This window comes from Aspergillus bombycis, assembly GCF_001792695.1.
Source record: "Aspergillus bombycis strain NRRL26010 chromosome Unknown contig00054, whole genome shotgun sequence".
NCBI classification, from domain to species: domain Eukaryota; kingdom Fungi; phylum Ascomycota; class Eurotiomycetes; order Eurotiales; family Aspergillaceae; genus Aspergillus; species Aspergillus bombycis.
The window spans coordinates 24,741-42,225 of record NW_019170056.1 but is presented as its reverse complement, the minus strand read 5'-3'; the positions used below and the strand labels follow the sequence as shown (position 1 = coordinate 42,225).

The 17,485-nt window shown below is 49.8% G+C and overlaps 5 protein-coding genes across 5 annotated transcripts; 2 read left to right on the top strand and 3 right to left on the bottom strand.

The window, feature by feature from the left end:
* Nucleotides 1-1,862: 1,862 nt before the first annotated feature.
* ABOM_006710 (palmitoyl-protein thioesterase family protein) lies at nt 1,863-2,846 on the bottom strand (the record flags this gene model as incomplete). The annotated part of the gene is made up of 1 exon (XM_022533839.1): nt 1,863-2,846. One exon carries the CDS (start codon nt 2,844-2,846, stop codon nt 1,863-1,865), a length of 984 nt encoding a protein of 327 aa, XP_022388218.1.
* A 750-nt stretch (nt 2,847-3,596) lies between these two features.
* On the bottom strand, nt 3,597-7,148 carry ABOM_006709 (uncharacterized protein; the record flags this gene model as incomplete). The annotated part of the gene is made up of 2 exons (XM_022533838.1): nt 3,597-6,825; nt 6,934-7,148. The coding sequence occupies 2 exons, from the start codon at nt 7,146-7,148 to the stop codon at nt 3,597-3,599; spliced, it is 3,444 nt and encodes a 1,147-aa protein (XP_022388241.1).
* A 1,362-nt stretch (nt 7,149-8,510) lies between these two features.
* ABOM_006708 (mediator of RNA polymerase II transcription subunit 31) lies at nt 8,511-8,997 on the bottom strand (the record flags this gene model as incomplete). Its single annotated transcript, XM_022533837.1, has 2 exons — nt 8,511-8,869; nt 8,934-8,997. 2 exons carry the CDS (start codon nt 8,995-8,997, stop codon nt 8,511-8,513), a joined length of 423 nt encoding a protein of 140 aa, XP_022388240.1.
* Nucleotides 8,998-10,526: 1,529 nt separating this feature from the next.
* Nucleotides 10,527-12,626, top strand: ABOM_006707 (alkaline phosphatase; the record flags this gene model as incomplete). The annotated part of the gene is made up of 4 exons (XM_022533836.1): nt 10,527-10,639; nt 10,730-10,932; nt 10,985-11,922; nt 11,970-12,626. The coding sequence occupies 4 exons, from the start codon at nt 10,527-10,529 to the stop codon at nt 12,624-12,626; spliced, it is 1,911 nt and encodes a 636-aa protein (XP_022388247.1).
* Nucleotides 12,627-15,040: 2,414 nt separating this feature from the next.
* ABOM_006706 (Pal1 family protein) lies at nt 15,041-16,860 on the top strand (the record flags this gene model as incomplete). Its single annotated transcript, XM_022533835.1, has 4 exons — nt 15,041-15,110; nt 15,279-15,529; nt 15,596-16,013; nt 16,076-16,860. The coding sequence occupies 4 exons, from the start codon at nt 15,041-15,043 to the stop codon at nt 16,858-16,860; spliced, it is 1,524 nt and encodes a 507-aa protein (XP_022388246.1).
* Nucleotides 16,861-17,485: the final 625 nt, after the last annotated feature.

The following is a 17,485-nucleotide window of genomic DNA, read 5'->3' as shown; positions in this document are numbered from 1 at the left end:
TGATCGACCCATCCGAACTAATTTGCGTTTCACAGCCTCACAAAATTAATCTCCCAGTCCCAACAGCCACACTAGATAATAGCGTTATTACTTGATCGACTAGCCCCGTTCAAGGACCCAATTCTGACCTAGAAAAGACGAATTATAGACTCATGAAGTTTCCAAATTGGCTCATGATGGGCTTTTTTTTTCGTCCGTCAGCACCCACCTTCTGGGTTTGGGAGATTTGGATATACTCCTGTACTCGTCACACAAGGAACCTTTTTCTTAATTTTATCTAATCTGATTGATCGATAACGACGTCGCCCCTTGACAGTTTCAGATGGATTCCTTGGCATACCTCTACGTGGAAGTGCCCCCCTTCCCTAATCCCCCCCCCCAAAAAAATAAATTAAAAGAACAAATTAAGTTAACGTACATAGATCTACACAGTACGACTCACAGCCCAACATGCCCAAATGGGAACGTGGTGGCAACTAATTGGAGTGCAAGGCAAAAAAACTATGTGGATGACCCAGCAAAGCAAAAAGAAGTGACCCAAATATTAAAGTCAATAAAAGAGCCATTCATTATGCGAATTAATTCTTTTTCTCCCATTCCCGTGGTAGAACACCTTTGGCTTACGTTAACCAGCCGTATCCAGAAATCAAAAAGGGGCATTCCAAAGGCTGGATCTAATCAGATCGGCATCTAATCAGATTCGCGGATTTTACTTCATTGGATACCGCCGATGATCGGGCCTGTCCGACTCTTCCGGTGTCACCTGTTGCTCTATGATATACATCTTTCATCATGATCGATGAAAGATACAAATGGCTGGAATGCTTCGGCTGTGGCAATTCCCCTTGAGAAATAGCCCCAGTACCTCCATCGCCGAGCTACCTAATCCTATCAACAGCATTCTCTAGCATTGTACCTACGAATGCAAAAATAATCTCGAAAAAAAAAATGTCCAATATAGTTCCAAGACGCTTCTTCAATGACGCTTATACTGTGTAACTGGACCCAAACTTGTGTCGTTTTCTACTGGGCCTCTATTGGTACGTCCAATAGGTAATTGTCGGCGAGTGCCCCTTCTCCAACAATGGATCCGAAGAACCGGGTCCCCCTTTTTTAGATTCATTTAATAAGGTTGCTCGCAAAGAGCTCGCATAGGGTGAGGAGGTTGAGAGGTGTTTTGGACAGCGTCCATCTGAGAGAAGAAGATGTTGTTAGCGAAGAAAGGGTAAAAGTATGCCTAACTGTCTGGATATCGGGGTAATATTGAGGAAGACGGATACAACGCATTTTGGATGATTTATGACTCAATGAGTAATGGTAACTAGGCATTCGTGCTGATTGAGTGACTGGGGTTTAGGTCTAAGGTAGGGACAAGGGGTATCTCTTTTCGAATAGGAGAGGCATCGTCTATAAGTTAGCTTAAGTATATGTTACACTGGAATACGCTGCTTTAAGCCTATTTGGTATGAAGTGATGTATTAGCTGATTGGATGTAGCAAACCTATAGACCACCCTAGTGTGGATATTGCCAGGAGCACTCATTGATACTATATCATTGCATACTCATGGCATGCTGGGAGAATCTGCTGATATGTAGATAAGTTGTTGCTGAGCCCTGACTATACCTCACATTGCCTGAACTATACTAGCAGTAGGTGCACTAGTAATTCTTTGTTGGTATTGTACTGATTTTAGTGGCTCCGATTCTATCAAGCTCTCAGTATCCATTATGGCCTACCAATGCTCTGTATCCTAAAAATAAATTTTCTAATAACCCTAATCCAACGGACCCAATTCCAATCATACAAAGGGGTATATACGAAACCACTGAAGAGCCCAAATCAAAAACAACCAGAAGCATATTAATACCCGATTTGCTTAACCAAAGCTTCCCCCCGCACCTCACCCTCAATATCAACATCAACATCAACCTCCACCGGCCCAAAAAACTCCTCAAAGGTGTTGACCAAAATCTCTTCACTCAACTGCATATGCTTCCCAGGAACAGACCTGAAAACCAATCTCCCCTCTTCATCCAGCTTCTTTAACCCAATCCAATCCTCTCTATAAATATCCCTTTCCCTCACGCCGACAACATCCCCTGTCTCCTCATCCAGCTCCCCAAACCACGCACTCTCCTTCGGGTGCACCATCTGATCCTCCTCAAACATATACATCGCAAATGTATTCAACCGCTCTAAATTCTCCCGATACGTCTCATTCTTCTCCTCGCGTTCGTTATTCACATCGGCGAGAAAATTGCTATTGGCTAGGTACTCGTCCAGCTCTGTCGGATCGCGGAAATACTGTGCGGGGACGAACCGACCCTGCACGAAGGACGACCAACGTCCTGCCCGGAGGAGAGCCTCCGCGCCACGGCAGATCCAGTCGCCCCAGCCGCATTCTTGGAATTCGGCAATGCCGTTATGCTGGCTGCCGAAAGTAACGAGGTTGTGGACTGGCGGCGCATTGCAGCGTTCAATGTAGCCACGGAGGAACTGGCCGCCTTGAGAGAATCCGAGGGCGTTGATTGCCGGGGCCGTGCTGAGGATGCGGTCGGAGGCGAGCTGGGCGCAGACGGTGTCGATTTGCTCACTGACGTTGCCGAGGAAGGTGGCTTGGCGATCGCCGGAGGCGGTGTCTGAGAGATGAATGATGTGGATATAGGTTCCTGGGTTGGTTTGTTCGGCGAGGGAGGCGACGGAGAGGAGGCCCTCGCGTTGGAAGTCGTCGCCTAGGCCATGCCAGATAACCAGTGGAAGGGGTGCGGATTCAGTGGTTTTAGGCTGGTGGAGCGGAATGGCAGTTGTGAGGAAAGGGATAGCTAGAAGCGTGAGGGTGCGCATTGTTGTGGTTTTGTTGTTATTGGATGTGGTTTGCTGAGGTGTGAGATTGAGACAGGGTTGGTATAGATTAAAATAGGCTGCAGTTGTTGTACAGTGAGGCTGCGGTCACGAGCCCCGAACATGTGATTTATCATGCAATGCAATGTATGCTGTAGATCGACACCATCACTAGAACTCCAGGTTTATATTACACCGATCTATTCTCAGTACTCAATGTTGATCAAGCTAGTCTACACATCAAGGATACTCATTGGTGTCTTGTATATACACAACTTGTCTTTATAAGTAGGGTATCTTTCGGTTAAGCGATGGCGGCTACATATATACAAAGAATCACAATGTCATAGAATGTCATAGAATGATAAACCGCGTATATTCACAGAAGCTAACTCAAACCACAGAAAGCAGACGAAACCTTTTGATGCAGACAGAAAAAGCAAAGCTCGGGCGGGTAACCATAGGAAAGTCTATCAGATCATACGCCATTATCGAGGGAGATAGGTGAGATGGCAAAGGAAGGACAAGATACCGGACAAAAGGAACCCGAGAATGTGATGCAGAACAGAAAAGAGAATGCAATGATGGGGAAAAGGTATAAGGTAAAACTAGATATGTGCAGGGTCAACAGAATGGTAGAGGAGCAGCTGCTTGGCAACCATAACAAATGAAAGGTAATAATGAATGCAAGGTAAGAGAGAAACGGGCTTCACAAAAGTGAAGTACACTAATACGACATGTATGGGTATGCCATCAGTAGGGAGGGCGCCCAAGTCCTCCACTCACGCCTCGTCGCCCTGTATTACTTCGGGCCTTCCGTCTGCTGCCCCTCGTCTCTGCGTCCGCTGGCGACAAGAACCCTTCCAGTAGCTTTTGCACGTCAAGGCGAGCGCTATCAATATTCTCTGCATACGGTTCAATACCGTCAGTGGCAGCCGCTGCCAGACCTGTGCTCGATCGACTTTTATCTCTGCTAAGAGACCGACCAGGCGACGTACCAGGTGTCCCTGCCTTTCCGTTCGTGACAGATGGTCGGCGAGGTCCGGGAGCAGTTGAAGGGCGACCAACCGAAACCGACCGCTGCTGACCATCTGAAAGACCACCTTGAATAGATATAGATGGAGGGATTGGCGGTACAGGCGGAATATCATCAGCATCTACCATGAAAGACAGAGCCGAGGCCCTGGGGGTTTCCTCTCCATCAAGAGAGATCCGCCCGCCTCTGGTAGACTGGGGCTTGACCGAGGCACCATCGTCAAACTCGGACAGCGAATAGCCACTGACCATACTGTCGCTACTGGAAGAGATAACACTTCGATTCGAGCCGTCGAGTCGACCCCTGAGCGGGCTCATTCGCCGGGCCTTGCCTTCTTCATTGACAGAGAGGACCCGTCTCAGTTCATTCACGTGGACCGGAGATTCTCTACTGGTGCTGATGAGCTGTGAGCGGGACGAGTTCGGCACACTCGTTCTTCGGCCATTCTGCAGACCAGCTACAGATGCGTAAGCACCTGGAGGCACAGATGCGTTAGAACTTGCTGACGGAGAACTAGTCCCGTTCTGATGAACATGGTTGCGTATAACTAAGGTTCCGGTCCGCGATCCGCTCAGGGATTTGGCCTCTGCTCTTTCATTTTCAGCAGCTGCCAGGCAGGCTTCTCTTGACCATGGAGATAGCATCTGCTCCCTGACCGCAGGAGGAAGGACGCTAGCCTTCGGTGTAGCTGCGGGCGCCGACATGTGCGGCAGTACAGGAGCTGTGATGCTTCGCGGTGGGGACCCGACAGACCCCGGAGAGCTTGGTGGGCTGTGAGTAAGTAAAGTAATGAAGGAACCATAAGATGCTTCGATTCGCTGGATGAGTTCTTCGCCGCCATCAAACGGAATCAGGAGGCTCACGTCCTGAGCACCACGGCCACTAGCCTGGACACTGCTGCTGTGGACAATCTTGTTAAGGCTGACGGGCGGCAAGCGGATTGTCTCAAGCCAAACACCAAGCTGTTGTCTTTTCTGAACTTCACTCTGGATTCCGTTACCAATCTTGGAGGTGTCCAAATCGAACTTCTCGGATAATGCCCACAGGTAGCCATAGACCAAGCTTCCAATATTCACCAGGGTAGGGAAGGGCTGGCCATCGGCGGTGGCCATATTGTCCTGAAGTTTCAGCACCATGGGGAGTCCAAATCTAACAGCGTTCACTCCAAGATGCTTCACCAGGCTTACTAAGAGTAGATGAAGCAGCATAATCTCGGAAACAGACGCCGGGTGATCAGTCGCAAGGTCAAAGATAGTGAGATGGAGTAAGCGAAGGAAGTTAGACTGCGCAATGAGAATCACCTTTTCTCTCTGGTTTCCGCTCATGCTGGCAGTGCGCTTTCCAGACCTTTCCGCGGTGTCTAATAAGTCATTCCTGACCGGTTGACTGGCCTGCCTGCCAGGTCTCTCCTTAACCTTAAGATCATCGGTAGATGTTTCCAGGTTCAGCCAGGTCAAAAAGGCATCGACGTATGCATAACGAACATCCCTGTCGGGTTCACTCAAAAGCCACTGCGTACCTTCCCATACATAGAGGCCCACCTGATGCCTGGATTCTGCGGTTAGTGTGACCCCTGGCCGCTTCGTGTTTGCAACAAGGAGGATATTCTTGATCGCTTTGAGAGCTGCCGTTTTTGCGCTGGGCAAGGAGAATGCTATTGGGCCACCCTCCCCAGACGAAAACATAGCACTACCGCCTCCCAGGGCATCGGACTGCGTTGGTGACGAGGTTATTGCCTGCTCGTTGCCTCTTGAAGGTTTGAACCGAGTCAAAATCGTCCTGACCATGTCAACAACCTGCTCACCATAGTAAATGTGCGTTGTGAGGTTGCCAATACAATCCTGCAGGAGTGAGACCACCTCTGCCCTTTTCGCCGAAAGCTCTAGAGGGGTTGAATGTCCGTTTTGCTTCTCATCTGGTGTCGATTTTCCAGCTCTCGAGGGTGATGTCAAGAACGACATATGACGCAAGAGACCCAGTAAGACATCAATAACGCTAAGTCCGATCATATTCACGGGGGATTTTAACAGCCGATCAATCAGATAGATGATGGCGTATGATTCGTCCAGAGACTCTTCTGTGGGAGGAATGTCGTACAGAATATCCATAGCGGCCACCAGAATAATAAAGCGAACCTGAACAGGGCACCATTTGGCGATCAGTTCAACCAACGACGTAGCCCAGCTATCCTTGTAATCCTGACCTAGGCCATTACCAGTTGCCCGACTTTTGCGCAAGATAAAGTCCAGCACAACCTGAGTCGTGACACGAATCTGGCCGCGGCTGCTCCCGTTGACGACAATCTGCTCCAGACACCGCAAAGCCAGCAACCTCATATCCATCTCCGCTTTTCGGTCCACATCAGCGGTATTTTGAGCCGCCAATGACGCATCCCCGTCCACCGCGTCGACCGTGTCCACAGTGGCCGTGCTAACCCTGCGTCGGTGTGCAGTCTCTGGTTCGTTCTTGTCCGCTTCGAGGAGCTTCAATTCGAGAGAACCAACCACATTGTCATCCGGGTTGTAGAGGTTCTCCAGGATGACCGGAAGAATGACCCGTATCGAATCTCCGCCATCCGCAGCCAAACCCGCTTCAGAACTAACCACACCTTTGATCGCTCTCAATCCCGCCGTCTTCCATCGAACCGTAAGCGGAGGACCAGCGGCGAGCTTCGATTGCATCGAAGGGTCGCCCTCTGCAAACCCCGCATACGACCTCACCACTTCCCGGTATTGCGTAGCAAACTCCTGTTCGGCAGATAGTGCCGCCATATCTTGATGTCGGCAGAAGGTCTCGAAGGTCTCAATAGAGTCCTCGACCATGGAGATATCCTGCGAGCGTACGACCGTTTCGAGGACTGTCATGACCGACCGTGCGTAGATCGGCAAGTCGCGGGGAACTTTCTCGATGAGCGCGCTCAAGATCTGAAGCGTAACCTGCACATTTCTAGAGAACACAACCACAATGTCAGCTGGGCTTTCACCGCAATTTCCCGCAGACTATGTGCCAATTCCATCCATGACCTTTCGCTCACCCTCCCCATTATAAACTCACCCTATCTTGCGGCGCCACACATCCCGAGCGGCTCTCTTCTCCAAAAAGGCGCCGACCTTTGTCAGCTTGCTGCGGCGGGTGCTCACATAGTAGAGCAGATAAGACAGTTCACTTGAGTTTGGCTTGACCACCTGCACTCCTTTCTGGTATTGTGGATAGCATTTCAGGACCAGAACCTGATGTTTCGGTCTGCATTTCTGGCGTACACCCTCCATCTGCTAGGGTGTCCGGGGAGGCTATTCAATGTCCGTGCTTTGGGGTTTCAGCGGTAAAGGGCGTCAGGCGCGATTCCAGAAAGTGCCAGGGGTAGTGGCTGGGAGATACAGAATTTAGTGGGTCAGAAAAAAGAGTCTGGAGCCGGACATGGAGTCGAGGTAATTGAATGGTTTAGTGTACGCGTCACGGACACAGTGACCGGTGGAAAAATGATGTCCAGGGCAAGATAGTTAAGTCACCAAGGGGTGGGGTCTGTCCATCGGATATATTACTAGGTAGTAGTCGCCAGCTATGTCGTGGCGGGTCGTCTGTCCCAGGAACGAATGGTAAGTAAGGAGTGACGCTGCGGTCTTACGGCAGTTCAAGTGTGCTCAAGGAGAGCGCGGCAGGTGGAGTACGCAGAAGGGCATGTGCGTGTGGAAAGGGAAGAAAGAAAAGGCGAAAGAAAGACAGATGGGTGGGAGTTGTAGTGACGGAGTTAAGAAGGAACCTGTCGGGAAAATCAGTCTGTTCCTCTCTGGCCCCGTGAGACTTGGCGATCGTCGTCGATTTAAGGAGTTTATTATTACCAGGCTTACTGGTAGATTGTATATATGGCGTCTATCAAATATTTTTGCTCTTTCTTTCTTATTTTCTAAGCATTTCTATATCCAATTTCAATTCTTGTCTTTCTTTCAAAAGGAAGGAAAACAAAAAATAATAATGAAGTAACGGCTCACGTCATAGCTAAATGAACTCGTATTTGTCGAGAAATAGACAAGTGTACACAACAACTTCAACATTCAATACTACTAAAATACTAAGAACATCTTACATTCCAAGCAAAATCCATTCCCAATTCCATGCTACCACCATCGGTCACAAGGCGCGCTCCCTTTATGCATGCTTTCCTATGTTAGTTAGATACGTACAAGCATAACAATCACCCGTCGAATATTCGCAGGTGCTCTCCGCATTTAGGGAAGATATACCGAACGATGATCAAGCTACATCCCGAACTATGCAGCATAGACATAGCGAGTACCTAAAAAAAGGACGTTATGCCACCTCACAGGGTACAAATAGCCGACCTTGACGAACTATTCAAGGAAAAGAGTGCGTACCTCGGTCACACATGACGCTCCGCGCCATCGCGAACCAAGCGGCATCAGTGCGTCCGGACCTCGATCGAAGCAACTTCGCGGGGAAGAAGCAAAAAGGTTTTGAGAAAACCCAATTCTTTTACCCTCCGGTGTAGATCCCCTGAGACTTCTCCGCCGCCCGCAACGATTTCCTTTTTAGGTTGTATCCGAACAGACCTATCGTAGAGACCGAGGGAAATGTCCGCGGCTCTTCTTTACATTCATTCCCTAAACCCGAGCTCAGGTCTTTGAACTATTGTTATTCCCCGCTTCATCCTGTTTCCCTTGTTCCTCCTTATCTTGTTCCCCCTCCTGTTCGATGGTTGCACCGCCTGCTTCGTTGATGTTGGTCCCCGCTAGCCCTTCGATAACTTGGGGGCGAATGATGTCGCGGCGGAACCTGTCTTCTTGGAGGAGTCGTAGCGCGCGGAGGGTAGCACCAGGATGAGTTAGGAATTGCGCATAGTCAGGAGTTTTCCAGTAGGAGTAGAGGTACGCAAGGTACGCGGCGAAGGCCTGGGCGTCAGGATCCGCAGTGTCCTTGGTCGCGTCGCCTTCATCGCTGGCGTTGGAGATTCCTAACAGATGGGGGTATGTGACTGCGAGGTGCGAGAGATAGTATGGGTGCCAACGAGGAGACGAACTCGAGCTCGAGAGTAAAACGTGGATTTGTGAGAGTCGGTGGGGGTTGCTCGGGTTGACCGGTGGGTGGTTGTGGCTGGTCCATGGCGTAGGATCAATAGGTTTATTGGAACGCTAAGCGGAGGGAATTATAAAGACAGCTGCAACGACTGTGAGCAATAGATTGGTTTATCGTGGAGAAATCATGAAATAGCGGAGGGTAAAGGGAAAGGTACGGTCGGTAAGGTCGAATGGGTTGTTGCTGTTGGGAGAGTTGGAGATGAAAGGTGATGACATTTCTGGTAGGCTAAGCTATGAAGGGAAAAGGCCGCGGAGTGCGATATAAATATTGCTTCATCTTGACTTCACACTGACCCACTACTTTCTCCTCACTGTTCAGATTTGTGAAATCAAGCTCAGATGGCATAATACAATACCTATAGGACATAATTAAATGTTTTGGGAAGTTGGGTATCAATGGTCCCTGCATAAGTTTATACTAGTAGTATACCCACCCGTACAAATTCCGGTAGTGGGAGAGCTCACTTTTGATGTCTTCCTAGAGATATTAATATCCTCCGTATTATTTACTCTCATCTCCTTCATTGATTGTGAAGATAATGTGAAAAGAAACCAACGCATATTCTATACTCAATTCTGTCTGAGTTTAGCTGCGTCAATATATATATGTCCCTGTATGTGGGCATGTGAGAGCGAGAGACGGTTGAATATATACTATCAGGGATTTCATGCCACGAGTCAGCGAACGAGAACCGAGCCGTCACTTGACCCTCTAGACAAAGAAAGCCATCGTCTACTATCCCTAGAAAGTATGATGTACGAGCACCGGACTCAAGCCCTAGTCGAGGAACATTCTATAAAGGTAAATGTCACTCCGGTACCTGAGTCGAGCCTTGGCTATGTCTCCTGATTCTTGTCGCAGCCCTAGGGCAACCAATACAATTTCTTCACTAAATCCATTCAGTGAGTGAATCTCGTATCTCTGCAAAGGTTTCTCGCTTCGACGGAGACCTGATATTAGATATTTAGTAACCCAATCCACTCGCCGTCCACCCTCCTCTTCCATCCATGGCCCACGGAAGCGTGAACGATGAATGACACCATCCCAAGCCCCTCACATCCGAACATAATCAAAGGAAACCATTCCATTATTTCCCCCAGGAATAGCCCACGTGCCCAGCCAGAACCTTGGCATGGTACTCCGTGCCAAGCCACTCCTGGCTTGGCGGAGGGCAAGGGCCGTCATCCAAGCTTCCCCATTGAACGCCCCTTCTGCACGTGTAGAAGATGGAGGATTCCGATTTGTCTACGGGATCCTTGCAAATGGTTCCCTGGTAGAATTCGCCAAGCACAAGGTACAAGGATTAGCAGCTTTCGAATGAGATTATCTCCCACGTAGACTTAGCCCACATCATCCCACCCAGTCAGAGATGGACGACCCGTACACAGGAGATGAGATAGCCATGCGAGGGTGGTATCTGGTCGTCGCATTCCCTTGGCATTCTACACTTTAAAAGGGCGTGTTTCTCCCACCTGGGAATTGATCTTCCTTTGTCCTTCAGTTGCAGGCCTCGTGTTCTACTTCTGCCTCGAGATCACATCATCTACATTACGATGAGGCTCGTCTCAATTGTAGGCGCGGCGATCTTCGCCTCCTGCGCTGTTGCCCAAACTTACCAGCGCTTGGGTGGCTGTCCAACCTTGGGCTGTGTTTTCCCTCCCGACCAGTATGCCTTTTATCCTTTGATTGTCGTGACTTCAAGTCAGTGTAATTGGTGGTGGTAGAGCACTGGAGCTAATTGCTGTACTCCTACTAGGGCGGATTTCCTTCCCGGGCAGTACTTCGATATACGTCTTGAAGTTCACTCGCCTGTCAATGGCTCTGAAGCTCGCCAGGGCCAGCCTGATCCAGACTTCAAATTTACTATCGCGAAGAAAGGCGAAGATGGGGTTGCCGCGGCAGAATATTTCGAGATCGACGAGCCGGAACTCGAGAGATGGAACTTTACCTGGTATGAAGGTAGGTTCTGAAACGCCCCAATGTATAAGATAGCATCGACTAAGTGGTGTAGACCTGTTCGCGAAGGATGCGGATAAGCCCTCTCTCGTCAATGTCACAGCCAAGGCATACAGAAGGGTCGCTCTCCACGAGCCTGGTGAGTACGAGGCGACGTTGACCTATTACGGTCAGGAGAAGACAGTTGCCAACTGGCTGGTGCGCAACCTCCCAGAGAAGCGACGGGCGAAGAACGTCGTTCTCTTCGTCGGAGACGGCATGACAACTAACATGATCACGGCCGCTCGTTTGATCGCTCACCGCAGCATTAATGGCAAGTACTTGACCAAATTGCAATTGGACAAGTTCCCGGTCTTGGGCCACCAGATGACCCACTCGATGGACTCCTTCATCACGGACTCGGCCAATTCGGCCACGGCACTCTATACGGGCCAGAAGACCACAGTGAACGCTCTGAACGTCTATGTGGACTCGTCGGAAGATCCTTTCGATGACCCGAAATTCGAGACCATTTCCGAGATCTTCCGCCGCCGGTACCCCGATGCCGGTATTGGAATAGTCTCGACTGCTTTCCTGGCCGACGCCACCCCCGCTGCCTTGGCTGCTCATACTCGGGACCGTGGCGAGTATGACCATGTTATCAGCGCTTATTTTGAAGGGCTGACCGAGTATGAATGGACAAACTGGGACGGTCCGGACGTCCTCTTCGGCGCCGGTGCAGAAAACTTCGTTACCAGCGAAGACGCGCCTAGGGATTACTACCAACTGTTCTCCGAGAAGGAATATAGTATTAGCTGGAACAAGACCGCGCTGCAGGCTGCCCCGAATGACACCAAGGCCCTAGGTGTTTTCTCCACATCCAACCTGGCTACTTGGCTCGATCGCAACGTCTACCAGGAGAACCTTCGCAACCAGAGCAACTATCCAGATGGCTCAAAGCGCGACGCAGAGGATCTTCCTGGGCTGAAGGAGATGACCCTCAAGGCAATCGATGTACTGACGCCCGGCATGAGGATGATGGCTGGTTCCTCATGTCGGAGGCCGCCAGTATCGACAAGCAGATGCACTCCTTGGATTACGACCGGTCTCTGGGCGAACTGCTAGAGCTTGACGATACCGTGCGCGCCACGATCGAGAAGCTCGAAGCCCTTGGACAGTTGGAGGACACTCTTATTATTGTTACCGCTGACCACGGCCACGGATTCGACGTCACCGGCTCGGTTGACACCGAATACTTGAACGCACAGGAAGATGATCGCGACAAGCGACGGGCTATTGGAACCTATCAGAATTCGGGACTCTCGCAGTACACCGTGCGCGGCCCTAACGCCTTGCGGTACTCGGAAGGGGTCCATTTCCCGGCCCGCTGGGATCCGCGCTACACTCTGCATGCCGGTGTGGTGGCGTTCCCCGACCACCAAGAGAATTATGAAGTGCACAAGGAGGGACCTCGGACGCCCGCGACGAAGCGCAGTGGATCCGACGGCTACTTTGCCAATTACAAGGACGCGGTGACTGGGTTTTTGGTTAACGGCACTCTACCCGTCGATGCGAACCAGGGCGTGCACTCATTGACGGATGTACCGGTGTTTGCGCAGGGCCCTTGCCAGGAGCTGTTTGGTGGCGTGTACAGCTCGGTGGACATCTTCTTCAACATGGCCGAGTGTCTCGGGTTGGCTGACCATGGAAAGAATTAAGCTCTGGCAGTCATTTGTTTTTCGTTGCTGTTTCCGGGGGGTGGTGTTAATTTGATTTTTGATCGTAGGACAGCGGATCATGTACAGTAAAACTCTAATGAGAGATCTCAGATGAATGAAGTAAACTTTGAATTTCTTTAAGCCCCTTAGAGGAATGTTGACGCATGTCTGAGGATTTTCCCCGACGTCATCCTTTTCGACGCGGCCACTGGTGATGCAGTACTCTGGACTCCCTGCAGAATGCAGTCGGAGGCTGGGCCGTTCTACTGTACTTTGGTTAAGGAAACCAACGGAGAACAAAAAGAAAGGCAAAGCGCAAGATTCCGTCATCAAGCATCCAACAGGCCCTGTCTGCCAGGGCGTTCCGATGTAAGGGTCCCAGTGGATAATTGCCAAGGAAAAGGATAACGTAGGATACTGACTAACAACGTCGATCATTGAGGGACGAAAAGCCAAATCGACCGCCGATCAGTTGCAGAGTGAAGCTGTTCTGTGTGATTGAGGGGTCACTGCTGCAACGTACCTGGTCGGGATGGAATATAGAATCGAAAATATTGATTGCATTGAATTAAGATTGTTTCTTAACCTTTTTGTATACACTGTCCATTTTCCTTGCGGAATGTTATTTTGAGTAATTCGTGTATGTGGAAGGGTTAAAGTTGGTGGTGGTGGTGGCGTATTTTTCTCAAAATAGAATGGGCTTCAATTGTCCCGTGATATCGCTCAATACGAAGTATAGAATTGGTTGGTTTGCTCTGTGTCTTAAATCAAGGAAGTAAAATGATCAATAGGAGATTTCTCTTTGCTTTTTCTCCTGCCCCAAAACTGCAGAACTTCCATGTATAGTACCTGCACCAGAACCAGTTCCTGTGCCTTATGCCTAAGATAGTTTAGTGGTCTGGTTTGATGATTGATTTCTGGGGTATTCGCAGGCAGCAAGTCATTTCCGGTTTTGAGCCCCGGTATTAATATACGAAGTCGAGCATGGCGGGTAACGATTCAAGTGTATTAAACGGATCTAATACATTGACTAAGTGATGATGGGGGGCAGTCTGCCACTCAGGAAGCGGTGTTCCTGTTCGCCGGTGGTAAATTACAAGGGCGAGGTTAGTGAACCTCGGGAGGAAGAGGACGGTTCCCTCCAAGCTACATTAGTAGGTTCTTCTACTACTAGTACTAAGTAACTACTGTCGTTACTCAAGCTATCCATGCATCCCCACGGGATTGACTCAGTGGATCTTGCTCATATGACTGACTGTTCGGGTGCACTGGGAGAGGAACAGGGAAAGCAGAGAGAGAGAGAGAGGGAGGGAGAGGGAGGAGAGCTCATTTTGCCGAGCAATCTAATACTAGCAGGATATTACAAATCTACTATATATAACTAACTAAACCCTTGGGTTGGAGGCAGTAACCCCAATCCGGCAGTTAGAGTGGATGATGTCGATCTGTATTTTATTACCAGTGGTGGTGTTGATATTGATTGATTTACGCTGTCTATTGTTTATTTGTTGGTGTTGGTTTATCAAAAGTGCGTGATATCTCGATGGCTATCTCTAATAAATCATATACGTATTAAATTTCTCTCTCTCGGGATAATCTGAATAACAGTAATAGAAATCAAAATTCAAGCAAAAATGAACCGATAAAAAAAAGAAAAAAAAAAAAAAATAAAAATAAAAATAAAAAAAGAAAGAAAGAGAATTACAGCTACTGTGGGACATCTCTTGTCACTTTCTCTCACTTTCTCTATGCTCTTCTCCAATGATGGAGAATAAATCTCCATGAATCCACCTCGTTCCTTCCTCCCACCCCCCTTTTTTATTAATTCCCTCCGACGATCCCTTCCACTGGACAGGTCCCAAGGGGCGCTCCGCCGCTTCGTTTCCCGTCAATCAACCATCACTTTACTACTTTACACAACTCTCTTTCCACTCCTTCCTTTCTACTAACTAGGGTACTAGTCATTTCCCGTTTCTCTCTTTCTCTCCCCTTCGCACGTTTCCTTCCCTTTCCTTTCTTCTTTTCTTCCGCCACACCCCTCCTTGGTTTAAAAAAAACAGAAGATCAAATGAAAAGAGACAAGGGGATTTCGCCATCCACGCAAGCTAAAATACTAGTCTCAACGGTCTAATCTATCTCCATAACTGCATCTCCGAAATCTCCTGCAATCAAAATCCCCCTCCAATCGTCACCGGCCCCCTGACCGACTTCCGAGGCATCGCTGTTTCACAAACCACCAGCTGGGGGTTTTTTTTAATTATTTTCTTGTTTGCTAGCTCGGCGCTTGCGATCGATTATCGCATTATTAGAGCTCTCCTTTATTTCCCGTGATCGTGTTTTATGCTTCCCCTGTCATCCCCAATCGTCGCTTTTCACTCGCCCATCCTCGTGGACGCATTGCGTGTTCCGCCAACATGAATGCCTCTCAGCAACCTCCCACGCTCTCGTATGCTTATCCACCCGCCATGGCGCTGGGTCCGCAAGGTTCGTCATCCGCCTTTTGTCTGGTTGGGCTCAATCGCAGAACGTTTCACATCGTTGCGGGGCCCGACTCCCCTTATCAGTTGCTTCATTCCGTCGTCATTTTAGACCGTGTCTGGCCTGCGAGTGCTTAGAGATAAAACTGACATGGATTTTCTATTTCTTGTACAGTCTCCCCGGTTCGTCAACCGTCGCCACAAGTCCCAGGGGTGAATCTGGGCTCCAACAACCCCTTCAGGAACCGTGCTCTCTCACCCTCAAACTCTATTGCCTCAGGTAGTCGCCCAGAACGACCAACCTCGACGAATCCTTTTCTCGACGATTACGGACCCCTGTCGCCACAGTCGGCACCTACTGGCACTGGAAGCATAGTGTCCCCCATCGATCGGTCCGATATGACGAACAATACGCGCGATATCTTTGTATGGCTCCTATTGAAAGACGCCACACCACCCAAACTGATCTAACTGTACATCTTTCTCGCATAGGAAAACCTCTCGCTCAACTCCAATCCAGCCCCCCAACAAACGGGCTACCGACCCGCTCCGTCTCGCCCCGATCGGCCTTTGCAGAATGGTGGTGCTTCGAGCGGTCACCGCCCAACCACGTCGAGGGAACGTCCAGAACGCCGAGAGAAAGATCCGCTAGACATCTTCGCTGACCCGCCGAGTGCAGGCCTGCCGAGGCCCCGAGATCGTGATCGCCGGCCTCGTCGGAACTCGGAGTCGTCCATCATGGAGCGTCCCAAGCTGCTCGACCCGGAAGACGAGCGGCGCCGACGGGAGAGGAGGCGCCGGGAACGGGAAGCTCGTCATCGGGACGGCAAGCCTCGTTCCTCGAAAAAGGCCAACTACCAACTCGACATTATTGACAAGCTCGATGTGACTAGTATCTACGGCACTGGAAGTAAGTGGCCCCCACCTGACATCGTTTTTTATTTCTGAAGCATCCGACTAATGCGTGGGTAGTGTTCCATCACGATGGGCCGTTTGATGCGTGCAACCCGAACCGCAACCGCAAGGGCTTACGCACAGCCCCCATGCAAGCCTTCCCTGCAGATTCTGCCAACATGGCCTTAGGAGGCTCTGGCCCCGTCAACCAGAACATTAATCTGGACCTGTTCCACGGAAGATCAGAGCAAGGTTATAACGATTATGGCGCAGTCGAGACTCGTAAAACAGAAGGCGTGAACTTCGATCCGACATCGCGGATCGAGCCGGTGCATGGCGAACAGAGCATGGGATTAGGAACCAGTACCTTCTTGGATGGGGCTCCAGCCAGTAAAGCCGCCATGCAACGCCGTGAGAGCGAGAATGATCAACAGATCAAGCAAGGGGCGGGGGGCCTGCAACGGAAGAAGAGTTTAGCGCAGCGACTCCGTGGGGTAGGTAGCCGCCCGTCCAACGGTCGCGTGATATCACCTGAAGCATCCTATATGGCACCCGCGGGTTCCGGCCATATCGGAACGATCAAGGCCAACGAGAAGAATCCATTCTTCCAGGATTATGATGATGCATGGGAGAAGAAAGGTGCTCGGATCGCCGAGGAATCACAAGGACTGGGACGAGCTCGTTCTTCTAGCAGTCCGAAGCAAAGTTCCGGCCTGGAACGGAGACATACAGAGGACCGATCATACGGATATGACGAGGGTCGTAATGCCAACGGGAGTGGTGGTGGTGGTGGTGGTGGCTTTATCAATCGGATGAAGAGCTTGCGCAAGCCCCGTCCTGAGAGACGAATCAGTGACGACTGAAGGCCTTGAGATGTCCTTTTTATCATCATTATTCTGTACTCCTTGCATTGGGACCGCACCACTGGTCGCTTAGGAAGGCACAGATGGAATAATACTGGAACGCATCATTTCACAGCCCACCAAGACAATCTCCCAAAGGTGGATAGCAATGTGGCTTGGCCTAGTACCTCAGGAAACCTTTCATCGATTGACATCAGGATATCACAACTACAATGATGCCCTGTGAGTCTGGGAAAGTCCATTCCCGCAGGAGGGGTGGCAGGGACAGGCAAATATAGGATAGCCTGGGGCTATCTATGGTGGGTGGTACATGGTTTTATTTATTCACTTGGCAGCGCGGACGAAAATGGACGGCGTTGGTTGATGGTTACTCTAGGGCTGGGAACGGATGCCTTGGGACTGGTTTTCTGTAGTTTCTGTGTGGTTTCTTTTCTATTCAGTAGTTTTTGTCAAATCACATGCTGTATTGTATGTCTTATCTGACTGATAGTTGAACCTTGGTATCAATATTCACTTCCAAATCCACAGAAACACAACACTGAAGATCCAGAACTCCACATCCCGAATGTAGAGAGATATCTCACCATAAAACCCACAAGAAAGGATTCATCCATGTCAAATATAT